General features: G+C 46.9%; 1 protein-coding gene and 1 long non-coding RNA gene across 5 annotated transcripts in view; one reads left to right on the forward strand and one right to left on the reverse strand.

The window, feature by feature from the left end:
* Nucleotides 1-10,396: 10,396 nt before the first annotated feature.
* Nucleotides 10,397-23,359, reverse strand: part of LOC140600888 (uncharacterized) — a 28,782-nt gene continuing 15,819 nt past the window's right edge. Inside the window, exons 4-5 of one of the 3 annotated variants that reach the window (XR_012004007.1) lie at nucleotides 14,532-14,582; nucleotides 10,397-10,790 (exon numbers count right to left, since the gene is read on the reverse strand). This is a non-coding gene — a long non-coding RNA (uncharacterized lncRNA). Of the gene's footprint in view, nucleotides 10,791-13,199; nucleotides 13,825-14,531; nucleotides 14,583-23,359 lie in introns of those variants that run through there. The other 2 variants (XR_012004008.1, XR_012004006.1) reach the window with 2 other exon arrangements.
* Nucleotides 11,451-22,272, forward strand: S100A10 (S100 calcium binding protein A10). Of its 2 annotated transcripts, none has more exons than XM_072769115.1 (3): nucleotides 11,451-11,700; nucleotides 19,018-19,170; nucleotides 21,856-22,272. In XM_072769115.1, the coding sequence occupies exons 2-3, from the start codon at nucleotides 19,039-19,041 to the stop codon at nucleotides 22,015-22,017; spliced, it is 294 nt and encodes a 97-aa protein (XP_072625216.1). In that variant the 5' UTR covers nucleotides 11,451-11,700; nucleotides 19,018-19,038; the 3' UTR covers nucleotides 22,018-22,272. The 2 variants fall into 2 exon arrangements, with proteins under 2 accessions (XP_072625216.1, XP_072625215.1); XM_072769114.1 differs by lacking the exon at nucleotides 11,451-11,700 and adding an exon at nucleotides 11,752-11,918.

Here is a 23,359-nt window from a genome sequence, read left to right on the forward strand (position 1 = left end):
GCCCTAGGTCTCAAAGTTTTTAAGTCAGAAAATCAGACTTCAAACCTCAATTTTCTAATCTTTCTACTTCCACACAGTTGCTACCATTAAATATTAACAAGGGGGGAAAAAAAAACGTTATCCTGGGTCAGTTCTAGCTGATGGACAGCTGTCTCTTGCCAGAAGTTTTTCTGTCACTAACAGACCTTGATGACCCATAATGTTAACTTTTAAGAACAGATGAAGCTGAGAAGCATCAATGTGTTTTAAAACATTGAAGGGGGATACCTGGGTGACTCAGTGGTTGAGGGTCTGCCTTCTGCTGAGGTTGTGATCCTAGGGTCCTGGGATCGAGTCCTGTATCAGGCTCCCTTCAGGGTGCCTACTTATCCCTCTGCCCAGATCTCTGCCTCTCTCTGTGTATCTCTCATGAATCAACGAATAAAATCTTAAAAAAAAATAAAAAATAAAAAACATTGAAGGGACATTTCTTACAAGGAGAAGGTGGGTGCACTCAGACTGGGCTGTGGGGGCTTTTCCATCCACCCTCAGGTGTCCCAACAGAGTTCTTCACAGAGCAGGGGCAGCTGGGAACCAGGGCCACGGTCCTCAGCAGCCCATGTTGGCCAGTGATTTATACTCCCCACTAACACCCACCCTATTCTGTTCAAAATACACCACACACCAAGACAAACCTCTGTCCCCAAGGAACCTATAGGCTCTAAGGGAGACAAGCCACTGCACAAGCAATGTCTATACCCTGTGATAAGGGCTGTGAGGCACTAAGGGAGGTCTGAGTAAACAATACCCAGCCCCAGTCTGGGGGATTCAGGATGGCTTCATGATGGGAACGACATCTGACCAGAACCCTGAGGGGGCCTGGCTCTGTATCAGCCAGTACTTCCAACTCTGCTTTGCTTCACTGTCTCCTAACCTGCAGCATGAGTTCCTCAATCATGAGGAATCACTGCCTTCATCCCTGCATTCCCTGAAGCACCTAGCCTAGCAGCTGTGTCCTGCTTTCCAAATCCCAGTATGATGCTCCCAGCACTAGAGCAGCTAGGAAAACCTCTGTGAGCACCAGGCATCCTGTCAGGACCTCAGCCTGACCACCAGCATGGGACCTTGTCCAGGGAAGTAGTCTCTGTCCAGTGACAACTTGGAGGGCCAGTGTCTACATACCTTCCCAAGTCACCATGCCAGGGGTAGGTACAACAATTTGAGGCTCATCACAAAGTAAGTCATTTCTACCTGGAATCCCACTGGCACCTTGCTCAGCACTTTCCTTCCCCAACCAGTGTCTCCTCCCTGCGTTTGGCAGGCACCATGACACAGGTACCCAGGGTGGAAAATTCCAGGGGGATGTGCTCCATCCTCTCCCTCATGCCCCCAGCTCAGTAGTGACAGCCCTGCAGAGTCTTCCTGAAGATTTTTCTCAAATCTGCACCCTCCTACCCTGGGCAACCGCCATTGTTCGAATTCAGGTCTGCATCATCCCCACCATCATCTCTTGGCTCCCACTCTCCCTGCTCCGTTTGGTGGCTCCAGTTTCTGTGGTTTAATTAAGTCTCCAATTTAAACCTTTAGCCTGGGGAATCCCTGGGTGGCTCAGCAGTTTAGCGCCTGCCTTCAGAGCAGGGCGTGATCCTTGAGTCCTGGGATCAAGTCCCACATCGGGCTCCCTGCATGGAGCCTGCTTCTCCCTCTGCCTGTGTCTCTGCCTCTCTCTCTCTCATGAATAAATAAATAAAATCCTTAAAAAAAATAAAAATAAATAAACCTTTAGCCTGGGGGTGCCTGAGTGGCTCAAGTGGTTGCGTATCTGCCTTAAGCTCAGTTTGTGATCCCAGGGTCCTGGGATAGAGTCCCACATCAGCTTCCCCATGGGGATCCTGCTTCTCCCTGACTATGTCTCTGTGTCTCTCATGAATAAATAAATAAAATCTTTTAAAAAATAAAAAATAAATAAAATTTAAAAAGTTTTTAGCCTGCAGTTTGATCTAGCCCCTCCCCCCACCCAAGCCCTTTTCCAGCTGCACTTGCTGTTTCTCCAAATGTGCCCTGACGTTCCCCTCTCTGTGGTTCTGTTTGTATTAGCCCCCTGGACTGCCCTCCTCTCTGTGCCTGTTCCCTGTGCCACATCAATGCCTGTCAGAGGGGACAGCCCCCAACCTTCAAGTCCCTCTTCAAACCCTATATAAGAGTCCTAGCCAAAAGGGGGCCTACTATTCTGAACCTACTGGACTTACTGTCTACACTTGTGTAACACTGGCCACATACAAGATCTCCGTTAGAGCTACTCAGAACACTGCTCATGTTCCTGCCTAGATTCTGGTTATAGTCCAAAGTGGTTGTCCTTGTTGTGCTACCCAAAGAAAGGCAGAGAGGTTTGAGACTAGGCTTCTGTGGGTTCTGATAGGGCCATAATATGCCTTTGGGTAAGTTATTTAATCTCTCTGAGCTTCTGCGCCTCCTCAGCAGGCTTAACTTCTATCACACAGGGTGTCTGAGAAACTAGAGATAACATACACAAACCACAATGACTTACTATGACTATAACACTAATCAATCTAAAGTAGTTCTTGAGGGATGCCTGGGTGGCTCAGTGATTGAGCATCTGCCTTTGGCTCAGGGCATGATCCCGGGGTCTTGGGATTGAGTCCTGCATCAGGTTCCCCGCCTGCCTCTCCCTCTGCCTGTGTCTCTGTGTCTCTCCCTGTGTCTCATGAATAAATGAGTAAAGTTTTTTTTTTTTAAATAAAATAAGTTCTTGAGGTGACTACACATGGAACAAGTAAGAGTATTGTATACTAAAATTATGTCGATTTTTAATAAGTAAAACTTGGATTCATTTCTGTTCTTACAATATGACCAGTATAGACCTCAGAGATGCCCCTACTGATTACCAGGAGGCACATTCTTCAAGAACTAAGCACTCTGGATTTCAGTGTATCTTATTCAAAACTGTTGGAATAAATTTACTTAAAAGCCAACCAATAAAAGCAGGTTGAATTCTGTGCCCTAATTGAGGTTTTGATCCCTACGGCACCAAGCACTACTTTAACCTAAATCTTTACTTTCATTTTTTGTTTTTGGTTTTCCTGGGTTTTTTGCATCTTGTACATAGAAAATTACTGTTCCCACTGCCCAAGCCCTGAGAGATGCTACAAAAGGTATGGGTGAACACTGCACGGTGCCAACCTAAATCACAGCCTCCATCTCAAGCAAGCTGGGTAAACTTCCCAGCCTCACATTCACTCCTCGGTGTCTTGCGCAAGGCTTCCTGCCCCTCATTATACTGGGGCCACGCCGCAGAAAGCAAACACCACGGCAGAGCTACTCACTCAGCAGCCGCCAGAGGGTCCCCCAGCGTCAGCTAGGAAGCAAGCACACACCCTCTCCCAGGGTAAACTTGAGGGCGCCTCACAGCAGCTTCTCCTTGCTTCCAGCGGAGAGGCCCCAAGCCAGCTGCTGGCTGATGCCACTGAAGCATCAGTTCTTACCAAGCAGTCAGCTGTTTGTTTGTTTGTTTGTTTGTTTGCTTGTTGATGTATTTATCTGAGAGAGAGAGATCCCAGGCTCAGCTGGAAAGCGAATGCAGGATGAGGCAGAGGGAGAGGGAGAGAAAAGCTTTAGCAGATTCCTCACTGAGCTCTGAGCCCAAGGCAGGGCTCCATCTCATGACCCGGAGATCACGATCCCAAGCCCAAACCAAGAGTCAGACTCTCAACCCATTATGCCATCCAGGGGCCCCCAAGCAGCCAGCTTCTCATGAAGGGTTTGAGTCACCAGGGCTCCACAGGTCTGAGCCCTCCCTAGCCACATATCACCAATGAACCCACAGTGTCCGTGGCTTGAATAACTTTTTTTCATATAGCCCCCCAAATTTCTGCCTAGAGCACCACTTGCTCTCAAATGTTAATAAGGAAAAGGAACTGGATGTGAGACTGGCAGATTACTGCCTTATCCTGCAGTTCACCCCCAATACCAAGCATTCTTGGGGTTCAGACAGGCTGGTGTTCTATTTCTTAACTCAATGTACAGGCTCTTCTTTTATTCCTCCTTGCAAGAGACCAGGAAATCAGGGTCCCTTGTGATGAGAAAAATGGAAAAGGAAAACTAACATTCCCAGATTTTTCTTTGTCGGCCACCCCAATCCATAACACAAGTGGATTCACAAATGTGCTTTTTTTTTTAAAGATTTTTTATTTATTTGAGAGAGAGAGAGAGAGAGAGAAATGGGGGAGGGGCAGAAGGCAAGGGAGAGAGAATCTTAAGGAGACTGTGCTGAGCCCAGCACCTGACTCAGGGCTTGATCTCATGACCCTGAGATCACCACGTGAGCCAAAACCAAGACATAGATGCCTAGCCCACTGTGCCACCCAGGTGCCCCAGGTTCATAAACTTATAACAGATTTTCATTCAGGGTTTGATTATCTCTTTTGGAGAGTTTAATAAGAGGCTGGAATATCCAGGAAAATATTTTTAAATAATAACAAGACCTGGGACGCCTCAGTCTATTAGGCAGTCATGATCCCAGGGTCCTGGGATCGAGATTGTATCAGGCTCCTTGCTCAGCAGGGAGTCTACTTCTGTGTATGTGTGTCTGTGTGTGTGTGTGCACAAGTGCTCTCTCTCTCTCTCTCTCAAATAAATAAATAAAACTTTTTTTAAAAAAATAATAATCTTAAGACCTTGAGGAGTTGGTTCCTACCATCAGGATGGCTGTACATAAATCACCTCATATAATTCCCATAATAATTATCCCCCAGGATAGGAATTTGAGTAATTTATAGAGAGAAAACAAAAGGCATAGAGACTTCCCTGCCCACCCATTGTACAAAGCAATCCCGCAGCAGACAGGATTTAGTACAGGCCCACCCAGCTCCAACCCACCCTCCACTTAGTAATAATTATGGTTAACATGAGTGTGACACTTAACTATGTGCCAGGCACTCAGCTAAGCATTTACATGCATTTCCTCATTTATAGTCACAACATCCCTATGAGGCAGGGACTACAATCAAGTCCCTTTTCCAAATGAGAAAACTAAAATTTGGAAAGATTAGATGACATATGCAAGATCACATGGCTAGTGAGAGGTGCGAAAAATAGGATTCACCTCAAGTCTGTGCTCTTAACCATTATCTTAAGACATAGCAGCCTATGCTGCTTCTATTTCCTTCTATAGCCTTCTATTTCATGTCCTATCACCCTCCCCTCTGTTCCCACCATGCTACAGGCATGCTGATGGCTTGTCAATTTTCCCTGCCACCTCCCAGTCTCTGCACTTGTTTTTTCCTCCAAGGGAGAGCTTCCTCCTACCCTCTGTTCACTTTGCAACCATACTTCCTCCTGTTCCTCTAAGTCTTCAGTGTCCTCTTCCCTGACTTTTTACCTAAAACGTGTCCTCTTCAATTCTCTCATTCAGACTTTTGGTTTTCCCATCATGGCACTCATTACAACTTACTACAATTTTTATAGTTTTTCCTTTTACTAGTATTTTGTTGGTCTTTCCCACTAGAATGTAAGGCCTGTCTTGGTCATTGACATAGCCACAGTACCCAGAACATACCAAATATTGGAAGGTGCTCAGTAAATATTTGATAGATTATAATCATTAGAATTTGCAGCTCACCTATAGGTGATTTCCTGGGAACCCTGGGTGGCGCAGCGGTTTAGCACCTGCCTTTGGCCCAGGGCGCGATCCTGGAGACCCGGGATCGAATCCCACGTCGGGCTCCCGGTGCATGGAGCCTGCTTCTCCCTCTGCCTATGTCTCTGCCTCTCTCTCTCTCTCTCTCTCTCTGTGTGTGACTATCATAAATATATAAAAATTAAAAAAAAAATTAGAATTTGCAGCTCACCTATAGGTGATTTCCAACCCCAAGCTAAGAGTTCTATGCTTAAAAGGAGCAGGGAAGGAAGGAAGGAAGGAAGGAAGGAAGGAAGGAAGGAAGGAAGGAAGGAAGGAAGGAAGGAAGGAAGGAAGACAGGAAAGCTATAGTCCTTGAGTTTTCCTGCCCCAAGAGATAAGTTAGCACAGCAAGTAAAGCCTCTGTGGAACCCTCAGGTGCTCTAGAGGGAAGACTGCTCAAAGGTTGTTTACCCACAAATCACACACCACAGACCTTGAGCCATGAAGCAGTCCAGCTTGACCTTCCCTAGAATTTCTGCTTCACGGAGAGGGACCACACACAAGCTGGATCTGCTTTGCAGAACCTGCTGCCTACTGGGCAGAGCTGGGTGCCTTCACGGTCACTTGCTGGTGTGTTTTTTTCCATCATCCCAGAAGATCCGTGTCTATCCCCATTTTACCAAGAAGGAGACTCAAGTTCACAGTCGTGTGATGACCTGCCCAGAGCTTGGCAGCTGGTAAGTGGGACAGCCACTCAAGCCCCTTTAACATTCTTCAGTGGCTCCTTGTTACCTTCAAAAACAAGTCCAAACTCCTTAGCAGAGAATCTCAGGTGCCCTAGGAAAGGCACCTCCTCTCAGGACTGGGGCAATTCCTGACATAGAAGGACTACTTCACAGTTCCATGCCCTGGCACCTGCTTTCCCCTCTGTCTGCTCCCACTCAATCTAATCCCTACTTGTCCTTTAGGATTTCTGATAGAAATCTATCCTAGGAAGATAAGTAGGTGGGCAAAGACGTTTATTCAAAACTAGTCTTATTGTATACCACTATCATGTATGGCAGTTAAAAAGTAACAACCTAAATTTTCAAAAATATGGGAAAGGTTTAATAAATTATATTTCTCTGTTTAGAGTATACTAGTATGGCCACATTTGGGAGTTTGTTTTGTTTTGTTTTCTGGATTGCCAGCAACTAGCCTTGATTAGGCAACTGTTTTCAACTGAAGTGCTACAGGGGACTGTGGTGACTCCTTACTAGGGCTCCCTCATTGACAGATAAAATGTCCTTTTGCTACAACTTTGATTCACACCAGTAACATAATTTCTGGGCAAACAGAAGGTTGAACTAGGCTGCAGATAGTTTCTGTGTGCCAAAGGCACAAATTGATACACACGAAGAAACAAAAAAGTGAGGCCCCTGGGTGGCTCAGTGGGTTAAAGCATCTGCCTTCGGCTCAGGTTATGATCCCAGGGTTCTGGGACTGAGCCCCACACCAGGCTCCCTGCTCAGTGGGGAGTCTGCTTCTCTGCCTGCCTCTCTGTCTACTTGTGTTCTCTCTCTCTCTGTCAAATAAAACTTTTTTTAAGAAAGAGAGAGAAAGAAAAAGAAGAAAGAAAGAAAGAAAGAAAGAAAGAAAGAAAGAAAGAAAGAAAGAAAGAAAGAAAGAAAGGAAGGAAGGAAGGAAGGAAGGAAGGAAGGAAGGAAGGAAGGAAGGAAGGAAAAAGAAGAAAAAGAAAAAGAAAAAGAAAAAGAGAAAGAAAAAGAGAAAGAAAAAGAAAAAGAAAAAGAAAAAGAAAAAGAAAAAGAGAGATGGATCCATTTGCCAGACCTGGGAGAACTATGCCTCATGAGTATCTAAGAGAGTCTCAGGGAGTAAATCTGGTTCTTCTCAAAGTGCCACAACGCTGAAGTGCAATAAGCGTAATAGTGTAATTCTTATGTGTGCAACTTAAGCTTTCTGAGTATGCTGTCAAACTTACTAGCACTCAGAAGAATGCCATTCTATTTGTCAAGGTTATGCTGTAACAAATAAACCCCTCAATTCCAGAGTTTTCTTTCTCACCCACATAGCTATTCCAACGAAGCTGTGCCTGATTAGCAGGTGGCTTTCCTCCACTCAGTGATTTAGTAACTCAGGCTCCTTCCAGCTGTAATTCTTCCAACCTAAAGACTAAGAGTCTAAAAGACAGAAAGAAAAATGTGGTAAAGTCACCTCATACACATCACTTCCAATTCCATTCAGTTGGTGACTGGTCAGAGTCCCACCTAAGTGCAGGAGGTGCTAGGAACATGGGACACCTGGGTGGCTCAGTGGTTGAGCATCTGCCTTTGGCTCAGGGTGTGATCCTGGAGTCCTAGGATTGTTCCTGCATCGGGCTCCCTGCATGGAGCCTGCTTCTCCCTCTGCCTGGGTCTCTGCCTCTCTCTGTGTGTGTCTCTCATGAATAAATAAATAAATAATTTTTTAAAAGAGGTGCTAGGAACATAATTTTGGCTGAGCAGCCACAGCCAGCTTATACCTCTCTACTCTGACGGGAAGAACACACCTTTCTGGTGAACAGGCCACCCTCTGAACTGCAGCTACAAACCCCAAAAAGTCAAGAATCACTAGATAACAGGTTTTGTTTCCACACTGAAAAGAAGGACAATACCCCCTACTGCCTCAGTAGTGTAACAATGCCCTCTGTTCCTAGCATTTAGTATACTAGAACATACCATAGGCCTGATGGAGAGCTGAAATATCGCCTTCTCTTTGCTCCAGGCTTTTATTTTACCAGCAAATATGAGTTTATTTGGGAACAGCATAGAATTACAAACTGCAACAAACAAACATAGGCAAGTCAGAACAAAAAAAGACCGCTCTTTTATAGAGGAAACTGGAAGTTCAGAGGTACCATTAGAAACAGTAAGAGTCCATGTAAGTTAACTGGGAATTTGAAGGGTAAGTGGCTTTTCATTTGCTGGGCCCAGACCATCTCTCATTGGCTGGACTGTGCTAGCAAGCCTTCCTCCCTCCTGCCTGGATAGTAACTTAGTATCTACCTGCAAGTTCTCTCTTCCTGTGGGGTCTGCAGCTGGTGAGTGCGAGGGCATGAGAGTGCTCCGGGCTGGCTTTCTGACTCCATTTTAAACAAGATTTTCTTTTATTGATAAGCACATGGCCATTCTGTTCCTTTTTCGTGCAGCTCCCCTTCCCCTTGCTACCCTACCATCCTTGCTGGGCAGCTCTGGCTCAGGCATTGCTGCTTCATCCGACTGGTTGGCACTAGGGAAACAGAGCTGGATCCGCTGTATGCATGTGGTTTACCAGGCATGACTACTTTCTCAAGAAAGAACTGCCTGGCATCACCTCTTCTAGAGGGAGATCATAAGCAAGGCAGATACCTAGGACATTATGGACCTACCAGTACAAAATCCTAAAAACCTACACGAAGGCACAGATAGTGGCCATCCTACTGACCATTTTCACCACCACATCCTCAGCACTCAACAGTGTTTCAGAAACCCAGGTTCCCTCCATCTTTGGTGCCACAGCTACTAGGACATAGGAGGCCTCAGAGTTGGCACCAGCAGCCAGGAGAAGAGAGAAGAGAAACTGTGTAGTTTGAATAGGGAAAAAAGAATGAGTGAATGAATAAGCATGTTCTTGATAAATATTTAATGACAAAAAAATAGGAAAGAAAGGAAGGAAGGAAGAGAAAAAGATAAAAGATAAAATATTATGAACAAAAATAGAACATATAATTCTATAATCAGTGTGATCACAATTTAAAAATCTCATATCAAAAGCAAAAAAAAAAATATTACTTATTTTTGACAATCTTCAGCACCTCCTACCCCTTCACTAAATAACTACCTCCCAACCCACCAATGGATTAAATCGCTATTTTCACAGCGATTGTGAAAATTGGTGATAGCCACCAATGGATTAAATGGCTACTATTTGCCAATTCAGACTGATGGCTGACAACTCTTCAAGGAAAAGTAGATGTGCTCCACTGGGGTAGAGAAGGCTTCTGAGTTCTTTCTTCCTATTGCATTGCATCTGGAACTTTTTCTTTGCTGCCTTCTTTTTTAGTGAGCAAATTTTATATTTGGGGAAAGGTGGGAGAGACAGCCTGGATCCAGATCCATTGCATTGCTTCAACTCATTTTTTTCTGAATTTGCTTTAGGGATCATTTGAGAATGCCCTCTGGATTCAATTTTTAAAAATCCCCCTCCCTCTCTACAAATCCTCAAATTATACATTTGTATACACACACATATACATATATATAATGGATGTATAAAAAGACTAGAAAACATAAAAGTGTTTATCTTTTACAAATAACTGTTTTCTTTCTCATACATTGGTATATTTTCCAAACCTATGACAAGAATGTAACCTTTTTTATAATCAGATTTAAAAGTTACAATAAGTGTCACTGTTACTTTTAAAACATCTATCAAGTGTTGCCTTCTCCAGGAATTGCTCTGTGACCACTCCAAGAGTCAACAGTCTCAAAGTATCCCCTAGGGTCCTACACCATTCACTGGGGGCACTGGATTTTTAAGATTTTATTTATTTGACAGAGAGAGAAAGTGCACACAAGCAGGAGAAGCAGCAGGAGAGGGAGAAGCAGGCTCCCTGCTGAGCAGGAACCTCCAGGGGTCAATCCCAGGACCCTGAAATCATGACCTGAGATCATGACCTGAGCCCAAGGCAGCCACTTAACCAACTGAGCCACCCACCCTGGGACCACTGGATTTTGTTTGCCTACGTATCTTCCAACAAGATTTTTTTAAAGATTTTATTTATTTATTTGAGAGAGGACACAAAGGGGAGGAGAGGCAGAAAGAGAGGGGAGAAGCAGGCTCTCCCATGAGCAGGGAGCCCCATGCAGGGCTTGATCCCAGGACCAGGGATCATGACCTGAGGTGGAGGGCAGACGCTTAACCCACTGAGCCTTCCAGGTGCTCCTTCCGACAAGATTTGAAGCCCTTTGAGGGAAGAAACTCTGAATCCCCGTGGCTACCACATATAGTAAGCATTTCTAAAGCATTGTGGATCAGATGAAGAGATCAAGTAAGGCATATACAAAGTCAAGTGTTCTCATTCGATAACCAGTTGCATCTTCTCTGGGACCAAAAGGATCCAGGATTTTCTCCACTCTTCACTGTAACCTGGGGCCTGGGAAAAAGGAAAAACTCGGGAAGTATATGGCAAGATTTTGAGGAACTGCTCCCATGAACAGTCACCACCAGGGCTGCAGGAACCCGGTTATGAGTGAGAGCTGAAGTGCAAATTGGGTTTTCCTAGCGAGAGCCAAGATTAGTCACATGGTGGCAGTTGGAGGATTCCCCCAGTCTATTCATTCCTTTGGGATCACTCACTCCACTGCTCTCAGGACCTCCCCTGGGAACAAAGGAAAACCCAGGACTTGGGACTGGGCCCTATTCCACCAACAGCTGCTAGTAGTTTGCATTTAACCCTAAACCCCAGTTAAAATAAATGGGAGGAGGAGGGAAACGCGATGCATTCACTAGGAAACAAGTTTTCCTTTAGGGCTTGGAGAACCAAACAGGCCAATGAGAGGACAAAAGAAGAGGCTTAGAAACTTTGGTCTTAACTTTGTGGATTACAAAAGTGAAGCTGAACGCATACACACAGAGGGGTACAGCCCTTGGGCCACAGAGGGTGTGTGTGCAGCAGCGGACAAAGCAAACAGCAGGGTCCATCCCCCCGGGGGGGCGAAGCCGCCGGCAGGTACAGGCTGACCAGGGCACCAGCCACCGGGAGGACGCTGCGACTGGCGCCCGGGCCTCCTCGGAGAGCCCCGAGGCCTGGGCGGTGGCTAGCACCCCGCGGTGCCAGCTAGAAATGAATTCCTAGAGCAGCGGGTGCCCGAACGGCCGCCCCCATCGGGGTGGGGCCAGCACGCCCGCCCGCTCCGCCGCAGGACGACGGGGCTCTGAGGTCCCTGCGCGTTTGCTCTCCAAGACCAACCCGAGGGGAAGGGCACGGCCCGGGGTGGGGTGTCCGGAAACATCCGCGGGCCCCCGGGGAGGAGGAGACGTTCGGAGCAGGGCTCCCGGCGGAGGTGCGCGCGGGCGGGGGCGGGGGCGGGGGGGGCAGGAAGGGCGGGCGGGGAAGGGGTGGGGTGAGCGCGCACGGACACCGGCCCAGGCTCCTCCCGCCTCCCCCTCCCCCTCCCCCCTGCCCCCTCCCCCGCGCGTACTAAGGCTCCCGCCCGCCGCGCTCCGCTCACTGGCCGAGGGTCCCCGCCAGCCGAGCGTCCCCGCCGCGCCCCGCGCCAAGGTGAGTCCCGCCCGCCTCCCCGGGCCGCCCCCGCCGCGACCTGGCTCCGCGCGTGGCCATCCCGGCCCCCGGCCCCAGGCCGCCGGCCCCCGGCGAGGCGGGCGGCGCCCCTGCGCGGGTCCCGGCGGGCTGCTCGGGGGGCCTCTGCGCGCGCCCTTCTTTCCGTCTCTGTCCTTCCTCGCCTCCTCCTACGTAGCCACGAGGCTCCCCCGTTGTCCAGCCCGCTCCCCCCGCGTCTCCCCGCGCCCCGGCTGCAGGCCGACCTCTGTCCCGGTGGGCGAGGCCTCGGGCTCGGAGCGGGGCGCGCCGGCGGCTGGGCCGTGCGTCCGGGGCGCTCCCTGCTCTGGCCCTCGCCGACGCGCTGCAGGTCGGGCTTCCTGTGTGTGTCTGCAGGTCCGCTTGCGCTCTTTACAGAGCTCGGCGAGCGGGCGGTGGTGCACCGGGGAACGTCTGGAGGGATTTCTCCGCCAAAAGGATTCCCCGCTTGCCATCTTAATCAAACTAGTGGGAACTATAAAGTGGGGAAGAGCAGCCTTGGCCAAAGATCTCCCAACCCAGATTAACCTGGCCCAGGGCAATGACACGGAGGCGCGCCGGTGGTCCCGAGTCCCAGCTTGAGCTTAGCTGAAGGCATGGGGCTTCATGCAGCCCTGGACACTGCTAACTGCCCAGTTAGCCTCCCCCTAATTGAAACCAGGACTCTGCTATGTTGGGTGGGTGGGGCTGGTGAGGGAAGCTGAGCAGTTTATAAACTAGACAGAGCAGAGCCCTGGGCCAGACACTGATGCACAGTAAGCCCACCCTCCTCCCTTCCCGACCCCGGGGAGCTGGGAGCACCATGCAGGCTCTGGTGCCTCACAAAGGGCTCCAGACTCTCCTAGTGCAGCCCTGTGACTCAGCTCTGAGACCATGTGGGTGTGGCTCCCAAGGGTTCCAGATACTCTCTGCAGATGGTTGGGACAGAACACTCCCTGAAGGAAGAGGGGAACTGTGCCATCTCAGAGGGCATTTTCCAAGAGGAAGTGAGTCACACCAGGACTGGCCAGCTATCCGCAGAGGTTTCTTGACCGAGCTGTGGGTGAGGACAGCAACTGGATTGGCAGGTCCCCAGTGAAACACCTCTGTTGAGTGACCCGCCTTCTGGCAGTCTGCCTCAGCTCTGCTTGTGAGGCAGCTCTTCCCGCTAAGATGTTTTTAGCATTTGCTGCAGGTCCCCACCCCTGCCCTTCCTGCAGCTTGAGTTTCAAACTACCGCAGTGGATTTTTATACCCTTCAGGTGAGGCCAGGCGCTTGGAAACACCCTGACAGTGATCTTTGCCTCCAACATGTTTCAGCAAATTGCAAAAGATACTACCAGAGGCTGGGGCAGAAATGAATTCATATAACTCGTGAAATCTCTTCATCCGCCCTGCCCCCGCAGATTCCTATCCTGTTTCTATGTAATCATGTCTCCTCAATGGCATATGCCTTCCTTGACAGCCACAAGCTACTTTCTTCATCATAGTCCTTGGTTCTTCAAGTTTTCTTCAGGGTGTACTGGACATAAAGTACACCCAATTTCTAGGTGATGCTCTTCCCTGGCTTTTCCTGCAAACAATATCAGATGGGCCTTTTCCTCCCATGACTGGCCTTGGACCAGCCTCTCCAGCAGCCACCCCAGTGAAGTCAGGCCTTGGGCTGGGTGGAGCTGACACTGGGTGCCTCCATGGTTTCCAATGAGAGTTCCAAAAATGTGGCTTGCTTTTCGAGCACTACCCACTTGATATGCCCTTGGACATAGCCCAGTCTTTCAAAGTTGAGGAAAACAATGGAATCTTTTCAGGGTTATGATGTATAAATTAGCACTCTGAGTGCTCGGAAAGCTGGAACAAAGTTTTGGCATCTTTCTTCAAGCTTTTCATTTTCCTGAGGATTCAACAATTTAGGAATCTCATAAGAAAAGCAACGAGAATGAATTTCCTTAATTTTAAACAATTTTCAGCACTTTCTACCCCTTCACTAAATAACTACCTCTCAACCCACCAATGGATTAAATCGCTGTTTTCACAATGGCTAATGTTTGCCAGTTCAGGCTGACATCTGACAACTCCACTGGAGTAGAGAAGGATTCTGATTCTTCCTATTGCATTGCATCTGGAACTTTTTCTTTGCTGCCTACTTTTTTAGTGAGCAAGTTTTATGTTTGGGAAAAGGTGGGGGAGACAGCCTGGATCCAGATCCATTTCTTCTGAAATCTCTTTAGGGATCAAATTCAAGAATACTTTCTGTGTTCAATTAAAAAAAATTTTTTTTCTTTTCAAAATCTCCAAAGTAAAAGGAAGGAAACCTCAAACACATTTTTAAATAACAGATGTTTGTTTTTACTGACACTCTGCCCATTATTTTCTGGGTGGGCTGTAAGAGAACTAGGGTATGGATAAGACACAGAAGAGCAAAGTAAAGCAGACCTCCTGCTCTTTAGAAGTGTCCTTTTTGAAATTACAGTTTGGATCTGGGCAGGGGTCCAGAGCAAACATTTGGGATTGCTCAGGAGCAATTTTCTAAGGAGGCCTCCTGCTCCCTACTACTACCAGGAGAATTAAAATGTACAGTATTGTCAATTTCATTCTTACCAATTTATTCAGCAGGCTGTGGGAGGGCAGGCTGCTCAAGGAACCCACAACCTAGTGGGGAAAGAATCAGAAACAACTAGAATTCTGGACATATTTTTAAGTAGTATGCCATTAGCTAGTGAACTCCCCAAAGACAAGCACCATGGAGAGGGAGAGACACCCACGCACACACGTGTGTGTGTTTGTGTGTGTGTGTGCGCGCTTGCCTGCCTAACATCAGGCTGTGCACAGCAGGTGCTCAGTGTAGGAAGACCAGATGGAAAATTTAATTCCCACCATTGTAACTAAATTTGTGAAGTCCAGAATTCTTCTCTATAGAGAAAACTACACAGAGAACACTACAGAGTTCTGAGCCTCCATCTTAAAAACCTCTCACCCTGGGAAACAGGGAGGATACACAGACATCAGAATAAAATGACTCAATGAAAAATATGAGAATGATGAGGTAGTTACAGCCTGTTCAGCTCATAGTGAGAATCCAAACACAAGAAAACAGCAAGAGTGAGAAGAGAAAGAAAAGTCATGTTCAGGGGCTGGCCAGACCTGTTTAGCAGGACACATTTTTTTTCCGGCACCCATGAAATGTGCCTTCTTCTGTATCCTCTGTTCTACTCACAGGCACCCCCTGTGGGCCTCTTCCCCAGCTCTTCCAGCTTCACATCCTTCTGCTGAGCTCTGAACTACAAGGTTTTCAGTCCAGACCTGGATAGCCACACCTGCACTTCAGCAGGTCCTGCCAAAGGGCTTGTCTGATTTATTCATTCACTCACTTAGCAAATTCTTATTTTGTGGTTCATAGAACAGAATAATTCACAGTTCTTAACCTAGAGGATCTTAAGTTTGAGAGCGAGACAGGGAAAAGATTAAATGTATTGAGTGTTTCAGGTGCAGGACTAGGTTGTCCCTGGTGCAGAGAGGATGCTCCACCTCTTAGCCCCAGGCCCAAGGACACCCCAGTGAAAATGGAGCAGAGCATGTCAGGTGATTGAGGGGATGGATTCAGATTCAGGTCCTTGCACTTGGCTTCTTGAGCAACCAACAGTCAGACCTCCAGTCTGCCCCACCTAAGATGGGAGGGCCACTGACTCAGTGGGGCAACTACCGCACTTGAGGAAGAGCTCCGTGACTCATCCACTAGCTAAGAGAACAGTTCTAATCACAGCTTTTCCACCTTTTCCTTCATCTGACTTTAAAACTAGTACACCGGCTTCTTTAAAACAGGGGCGCTTGGGTGGCTCTGTTGGTTAAGCGTCTGCCTTTGGTTCAGGTCACGTTCCCAGGGTCTTGGATTCAAGCCCCAAAGCCCCACATCAGTGGGCTCCCTGCTCAGTGGGGAGTCTGCTTCTCCCTTCCTCTCTGCCCCTACCACCCACTCATGCGCTTTCTCCTTCTCTCTCTGTCAAATAAATAAATAAAATCTTAAAAAAAAAGAAAAAAAAAAACAATAATTTGCTCATAGCCCTGATCAGTGCTCTCTGGGCATTGGTTCCTGATGAGACTGTGGACATTACCTCTGGTTTTCAAAGCCATTCACCTCCATGAATTTAGATTCCTGGCTAGTCATGTTTCTGTGTTGTTATTTCAAAAGGTCTCCCTGACAAATAAAGAGTCAGCTGGCTGCTGCACTTATGGCCCATTTGTTAAAACAGTGAGTGGGGAGGAGGAGATGGGGACCCAGTGGGGGCAGGCATGTGGCTTCAGAGAGAAAAGCTTCATAATGAATGTGGACAAGGAGGGGTGGGATTGGAATGACCTGAGACCTGAGCGTTCACTCAGGTGAGACTGACCTCACTCTCTTAAAGAAGATATTCAAGGGTGGTCAAGGTTTCCTGCTTACAACTTATATTTCTTTTTTTTTTTTTTTTTTTTGAGATTTTATTTATTCATTTGATAGAGCACAAGCAGGGGAGCAGCAGAGGCAGAGGGGGAAGCAGCCTCCCGATGCACGGAGCCCGACACAGGACTCCATCCCAGGATCCTGGGATCATGACCTGAGCCAAAGGCAGATGCTTAACCAATTGAGCCATCCAGGCACCCCATAACTTCTATTTCTTAGAAGTTCCTAAATGAGCCTGTTCTACTGTTACAGGAGTCCTTTCCCTGCTATGTCCTCTTTCTTCTTTGGCTTTGAGGTGCACTTTCCTTCTGCTCTGTGAATTGGGGGAAATGGGTGTCTGGCAGCCAGTACCAATTTTGGGGATCTTTGGGCATTGGTTGTGAAGTACTCCACCTCTCTGAGCTTAGACACAGGTATTTTTATACCTCTGGTTACTGACTCTTTTCCTGAGCTGTTTCAGAACTGCGGTGGGATCCCATATCTTTTTCTCATAGGTGACTCGTTCGGTTCAGTTCTCTTAAATTGCTGGACTTCCAGAACCATCCAGGCAAGGGCAACTCCAGCTAAGCACTGTGGGTTGCCATCTAAAACCACATGCGCTGGAGCATCCGGGTGGGTCGGTCAGTTGGTTAAGCATCTGACTCTTGATTTCAGCTTAAGTCATGATCTCAAGGCCATGCAGTCCAGCCCCTCTCCTCTCTTCTGGCTCTGAACACTGCTCAGTGGGAAGTCTGCTTGGGATTCTCTCTCTCCCTCTCCCCCTCCCCCGCCTAAGATAAATAAGTCTTTAAAAACACACACACACAGGGGCTGTGTAGGAAAGGAGGAAAAGGGTGTGGCTCCCCTGGAATTCATCTCACAGTGGACCTTGAAGCATTAATTTGCTGATGTCTCCAAGAGAACTGCCTTCCAGATGAATCATACCAGATTCTGGCGAGTAGCATTCTCTAGAGTAGCACATTTTTTGGCATGCTGGTTCCTGCACTTTTCTGGGGATTAAGGGGGTAGAATTCACAGTTCCTAAGTATAATTGCTCAATCTCCGTGGTCACCAACTAGCGCCACCTTCTACACTATAAAAGCTAGCGTTTAGAAATCTGTGTTGAACACAGATGTGTCAGTAGCAGGAACCAGACCCAAAACCTGTTTCTGCTTTCTTTTGGCACTCTTACAGCAGAGGGGAAGGTGCCAGCCTCTCCTTCAGTCTGTGCTCAAAACCTATTCTTGAGAGGCAGGGTTTGGGGGGTTTTTGTTTTTTGTTTGTTCTTGGAATGGTATACTACAGTTTCCATTCAAGTTCACCTGTTTTCTCTCCACTAATGTGATCTTAAGTGATGTTAGCCAAAACTGTGCTCTGACCAAAGCTTCCTTCCAATCAAGCCATGATCTAGTGAGCTCCTATTAAGTATCAGGCACTGGGTCTCAATATGATACATGCCCGCAGATCATTACACCTGAATATAATGATCTGACACGTTTCCTTTCCCTCCTTTTTAAAAAAAAAAAAAAAAGATTTTATTTATTCATTCATGAGAGATAGAAGCAGAGACCCAGGCAGAGGGAGGAACAGGCTCCATGCAGGGAACCCGATGTGGGACTCGATGTGGGACTCGATCCAGGGACTCCAGGATCACGCCCTGGGCCGAAGGCAGGCGCTAAACTGCCGAGCCACCCAGGGATCCCCCCTTCCCCTCCTTTTAAACAGATTCTTATGGAAAGTTCTTGCTCTCCCACTGTGCCTCAGACTGAGAGTGGCTCTTCTGTCCTTCCTGCCAAAAATCAGGTCCCCAAAGGAGTTAGGATATACCGTTACTTGTTCCTTTTCAAGAAACTAGATCAGGAGCTGTGGGTAGCTTTGAGAAACTGCATTTTACTACCAAAGATGCAGATGTCTGCATTGCAATCAATAACAGGTTCAGACCTTCAGTAAAGAATACACACCCAGCAGACAAAATTCATTTGTAAGCTGGTTTCTATTTTTCTTTTTTTCCTTCTAGAGAGAGAGAGTATGTGCCTGGTATGGGGGGTGTTGTGGAGGGAGAGAGAATGTTAAGAAGACTCCGTGTTGAGCTATACTCAATCTCACGACCCTGAGATCACAACCTGAGCCAAAACCAAGAATTAGACATTCAACCAACTGTGCCACCCAGGCACGCTGTTAGCAGATTTCTAAACCTAGACTTACAATGAATCAGGTTACCTAGTTAACCTTGGAGGGTTGAAGTTTTCATTATTAACCAGGCTTGACTGTGTGGGTTGTTGGTATTCAGAGACATCTAAGAGCCCCATTTACCCATGCCAAGAGAAAAGATGAAACCTCTCTTCTTTCAGTAGATGCTCTGTCAGTTAAGAAGAGGGACACTGACCAAGTGATTAGAGTTTTTATTCCTCATTAGGTGATTTATGCAGAATGAGTGGGCAGCTAGACAAATTCCTGGAAGGTCAGCACCAATACCTGAGGCACCCATTTCCATCAGCAGCAGGCCCAACACCTGGGGTGAACTGGGTCTCACCCTCAATTCATTGGACTTTAGAGCCAGAAAGGGTTACATGAGTGACCTAATCATTTTCCTTCCATTTACACACAGAAGACTGGCAATACGTGTGGCTTAAAAGTTCACATAAACTCTTTCTTTATGTCTTTTAAAAGGTTTCAACAGACCTCACCAAGATGCCGTCTCAAATGGAACATGCCATGGAAACCATGATGTTCACGTTTCACAAGTTTGCTGGGGATAAAGGATACTTGACAAAGGAAGACCTGAGAGTACTCATGGAAAAGGAATTCCCAGGATTTTTGGAAGTAAGTGCTGAGAGGCCCAGAGAGAACCAGACATGAAAACCAGAGCTTGTATGGCCTGGTTGCTTTTCCTTTTGCCTTCCATCCCTTCCTTCTAGAGGCCGCTAGCAGAAAGGTGTCTTTGTTCATTTATCTATTAGACATTACTGAGTGCCTACTGTTTCTAAGATATCGTACAGGAAGCAGATGGTAGAGAAGTCCCTGCCCTCAAGGAGCTTACAGTTTGGCAGTGAAATAAGGCTGCACACAAATAACCACAAGACAAGCTGGAGTTACCTGCATCCATTGAGACAGAAACAAAGAAGAAAGGCCTCTTGCCAAAGAATCATCAACCAGGACATGGCTACCTCGGGTCATGAACCTGGCATTGGAGATGCCATATCATGGTCACATCCACTTTGAGCAACTTGCATCTCTTCTTAAATCCCTTCAGATAAAAGTTTTTTAAAAATATCCTTCCTACTGTAATCTATAAAGGAAAGGTGTCGAGCATCCGCTGCATGAGACCCAAGCATGACTCCAGAAAGAACTGCTTTCCACATTGAAAATGCAGTGAGAATTCAGGAGCTTAGCCTGAGTCCCACAAACTGAGGGGCCCGTTAGGGCTAGGAGGGGACCCTGCCCTCAGTTCAGATACCTCACTCAGGACATTAGCCCACAAGGCACAGTTGTCCTTTTACTGGACAACTTCAGGACATGGTTGTTGGATTTAACTGAAGGTGAAACACTGCTTGACAGCGTGAAATGTGAGCCCCTCTTTCCCTGCTACTACCAGGGTCATTTGAAAGGATCATTACTGTGTGTGGTATAGAAACTGCATTAGCCTCTAACAGGGTGAAGGGAGATGATGGTAAAAGGCTAGTCCTGTCTCTTGTCATCTGCCTGCTGGTTAGCACATTAGTCAAGCCTCTGACTCCCAACTTAGTAAACACGGGGTTTTACAGTACACTCTGATTCACATGTCACCAATACCAGTTAAGTAAACAAATACAGACAGCCTCGCTCTGGTCTTACAGCTGCAGTTACCACAATGCTATCCGAGAAGGAGTTAGAATATGTGGTTGCTCTGCTTTTGTACATCCTCTGATACAGCCCCAGACCCCAGACCACTAGCTTTGCCCTAACACTGGGCAGATTGCTTTGGCTTTCAGGGCCTCAGTTCCTGCCCCTGTAATGAGAGGGCTGGACATGATTACCTCCACTCTTCCACTTTCTGTGATCCTTCTAGGAGCATAAAATGCAGAGGCATGTGTTCATTATGGGCCTGCCTGTCACACAAACACATTCTCCATGTACTAAACCCTGGTTAATTGTGCTGTTGTATTAAAGTAGAAGCCAGGATGAATATAACATGAGGCGTTTCCCCCTGAAGACTTCATGGCATGAGAAACATAAAGAGTGTGTGTAGGGATCTCTGGGTGGCGCAGCGGTTTACCGCCTGCCTTTGGCCTGGGGCGCGATCTTGGAGACCTGGGATCAAATCCCACGTCAGGCTCCCGGTGCATGGAGCCTGCTTCTTCCTCTGCCTCTCTCTCTCTCTCTCTCTCTCTCTCTCTCTCTCTCTCTCTCTCTCCCCTCTCTGTGTGACTATCATAAATAAATAAAAATTAAAAAAAAAAAAAAAAAGAGTGTGTGTAGAACGGAGCACCAAGCATGGCAGTGTAATTTATCCTCGCTGTGGGTCACAATTCCGTAATTCCACACCCACACTTGCTACACTGACAGCATTCTGTTTCTAAAGCTGACCCCCTGTGTTATCCAAATTTCACTTCTGACCATAGCCAGGAAGTTGGCGGTGAAGCCAGAATTAACGGAAGCCCACCTGAAGTGGAGGCGGCCGCACAGTGGGCTGTAGGTGATGGCTTCAGGTGGAGCTTATGGTACTCAAGTAGGAAATGCTGCTGCTTTGTCATCAGGGGCTTTGGGGTGCAGTATGGAAACATCCAGCACACCTGAGACACATGAACTCACTGGGTGTGAGCTCCCTCCCTCACAGACACAAGCAGTGGCATTAGAGACTTTGCCTGAACACGTTAGCACCTCCAGAGGCCCACCTTTCCCTCCCTGGTCAATAGTCTGGGCCCTGAAGGAGCAACCACTCTTCCCGCTTCTTACCGTCCTTACTAGGAAAAGGAGGGATCTGAAACTTATGCCCTAAATTATCTTACTAGATCTTTTCTTAAGGAGTTTCCTTTTCCGAGGATTTGACCACACTATCAGAAATAGGCACTTGTTAAGAGAATGTTGGCTGACACTACAAAATGGGGAGTTTAAGGTGGTTCTTAGGCAGAGGCCTGTGATTTTTTAAAATTGTGGAAACAGCTGAACTAGAAGCCATGCAGGTGAGCGGGTCATGCCAGGTTCACAGTGGGAGACACAGTGGACTGAAAATTAGGCGGCCAGGTCTGGCTTCTCTGACATGAATCTCCTCTTTTTAGAAGTAGGCAGTTCCTAAGATCCCTATGACTATATGAAAGGACCACAGAAACTTTTTCCTGGCTTAATATATGAATTTACTGAAATCCTCTCTCAAGGCAGAAAAGTACATTTAGGTAACCTCCAAAGATCACTTACAACTAAAACGAGTTCAGATAATTGGAAGATTATATTAATGGCTGTCAGTAAATCAGAGAAGCTTGTCACAGTAACCATTGACTGATACTTCTTACCTTTGTTCTTTTTTTTCAGAATCAAAAAGACCCTCTGGCCGTGGACAAAATAATGAAGGACCTCGACCAGTGCCGAGATGGCAAAGTGGGCTTCCAGAGCTTCTTTTCACTAATTGCTGGGCTCACCATTGCATGCAATGACTATTTTGTAATACACATGAAGCAGAAGGGCAAGAAATAGGCACCATTGAGCAACACTCCGCCCGGAGTGAGGTGTCCCAAAGGGTCTCAAGGAATCTGTCCCACAGCTTCCCCCTGTATAAAGGATTCCATGAGCAGATCAGGACCCTCAGAAAATGTACAAATAAAATCCAACCCCCATTTGAGAAGCAGAGAAAGAAAAGTCAGTAAAAGAAAGCCAGATAAGCTTTTGATTTTTATATTGCTTATTGCATCCTCTTACCCTCAATAAACAAATTCCTTTTTTAGTTCCTCACTTGAGATGGAATGTTCGTTCCTTCTTCAGAAATGCTTGGTCCTTGCTTCATTCCTGAAGAACCTGCATGCCTTAGAACTGGCAAAGTGGGACAGTAGTCTCTCTATACAGGCTCGGAGTCTGACTTCTCTGATTGATCTGCCCTGTAGCTGTGTCTAGCTGAGGGGCCCAAGTCCAAGGATTGAGAGATGGCACTACAAGACTATATCCTAATTTAATAATTACTGAGCACTGTCTTGTCTAGTTAAGTCAGAGCCTTTCCAGCAAGCTCTTTGGACACCTGAGATGTCAGAGTCAAATTTTCATGCAGGTTCAGCAAACTCTCAGGTAAAAATAAGTCATAGAATAACCATCAAAAAGCAGAGTCTGGTGTGATGCTTCAGTAACAACAGTACATTAACACACGTTGAGTTGTCACAAGATGTCATGGCTGTATTGAGGTGACAGGAAATAGGCTAGTACTACTTACAGAATGGGGTAGTCCTTTTCTGTCAAAAATGAAGTGCCGGTACTAATATCTTAAAAAGCAGCAGAATGTTTCTCCCAGCCCTGTCTGTGCCTATTACAAGTTTTGGCTTATGTGCATTATGTGCTATATAGTTACTAATAACACAATGCTCTATCTTTATGGAGAGATGATGTATGAATTGGATCATGAAATTGTTCCAATTAAATAGGTCAGTGAAGATGGAAACATTTGTTCTTATGATTGGACACGTCAAGATAATTCTGGGGAAAAAGTTTAGTACAAAGTCATCCATCATCACAAGGAAAAGCATGCAAAAGGGAACAGGGAACAGGGTAGTCAAAATCTAGCTTTGAGGAAAAGAAGCCTGTAATAAAATCAAGGTGGAAGATAAAATTCCAACCATTTTATTTTGTCTCAGCCAATAAATGAACGAGGTGAGACAACCCACAGCTTTGCAGCTACAGGGTTATATCAGGTTTACAAAAAGGGATTTATTATAAGATATAAACTGGAAGGGGGTTGGCTAGCTGAAGAAACTGACCCCCAGGGTGCCACATCACAGAACCAGGCTGCCGAGGGGCCTGCTGGCTCCAGAAGCGGTCTGCTGAACTGAGAAGC

This window comes from Canis lupus, chromosome 12 (genome assembly GCF_048164855.1).
Source record: "Canis lupus baileyi chromosome 12, mCanLup2.hap1, whole genome shotgun sequence".
Taxonomy (NCBI): Eukaryota; Metazoa; Chordata; class Mammalia; order Carnivora; family Canidae; genus Canis; species Canis lupus.

Excerpts from the sequence above, each read along its gene's own strand:
- S100A10 (XM_072769115.1), top strand. The coding sequence starts at position 19,039 with ATGCCGTCTCAAATGGAACATGCCATGGAAACCATGATGTTCACGTTT. Across the intron at positions 19,171-21,855 it reads AATTCCCAGGATTTTTGGAA|AATCAAAAAGACCCTCTGGC; the intron begins GTAAGTGCTGAG and ends CTTTTTTTTCAG.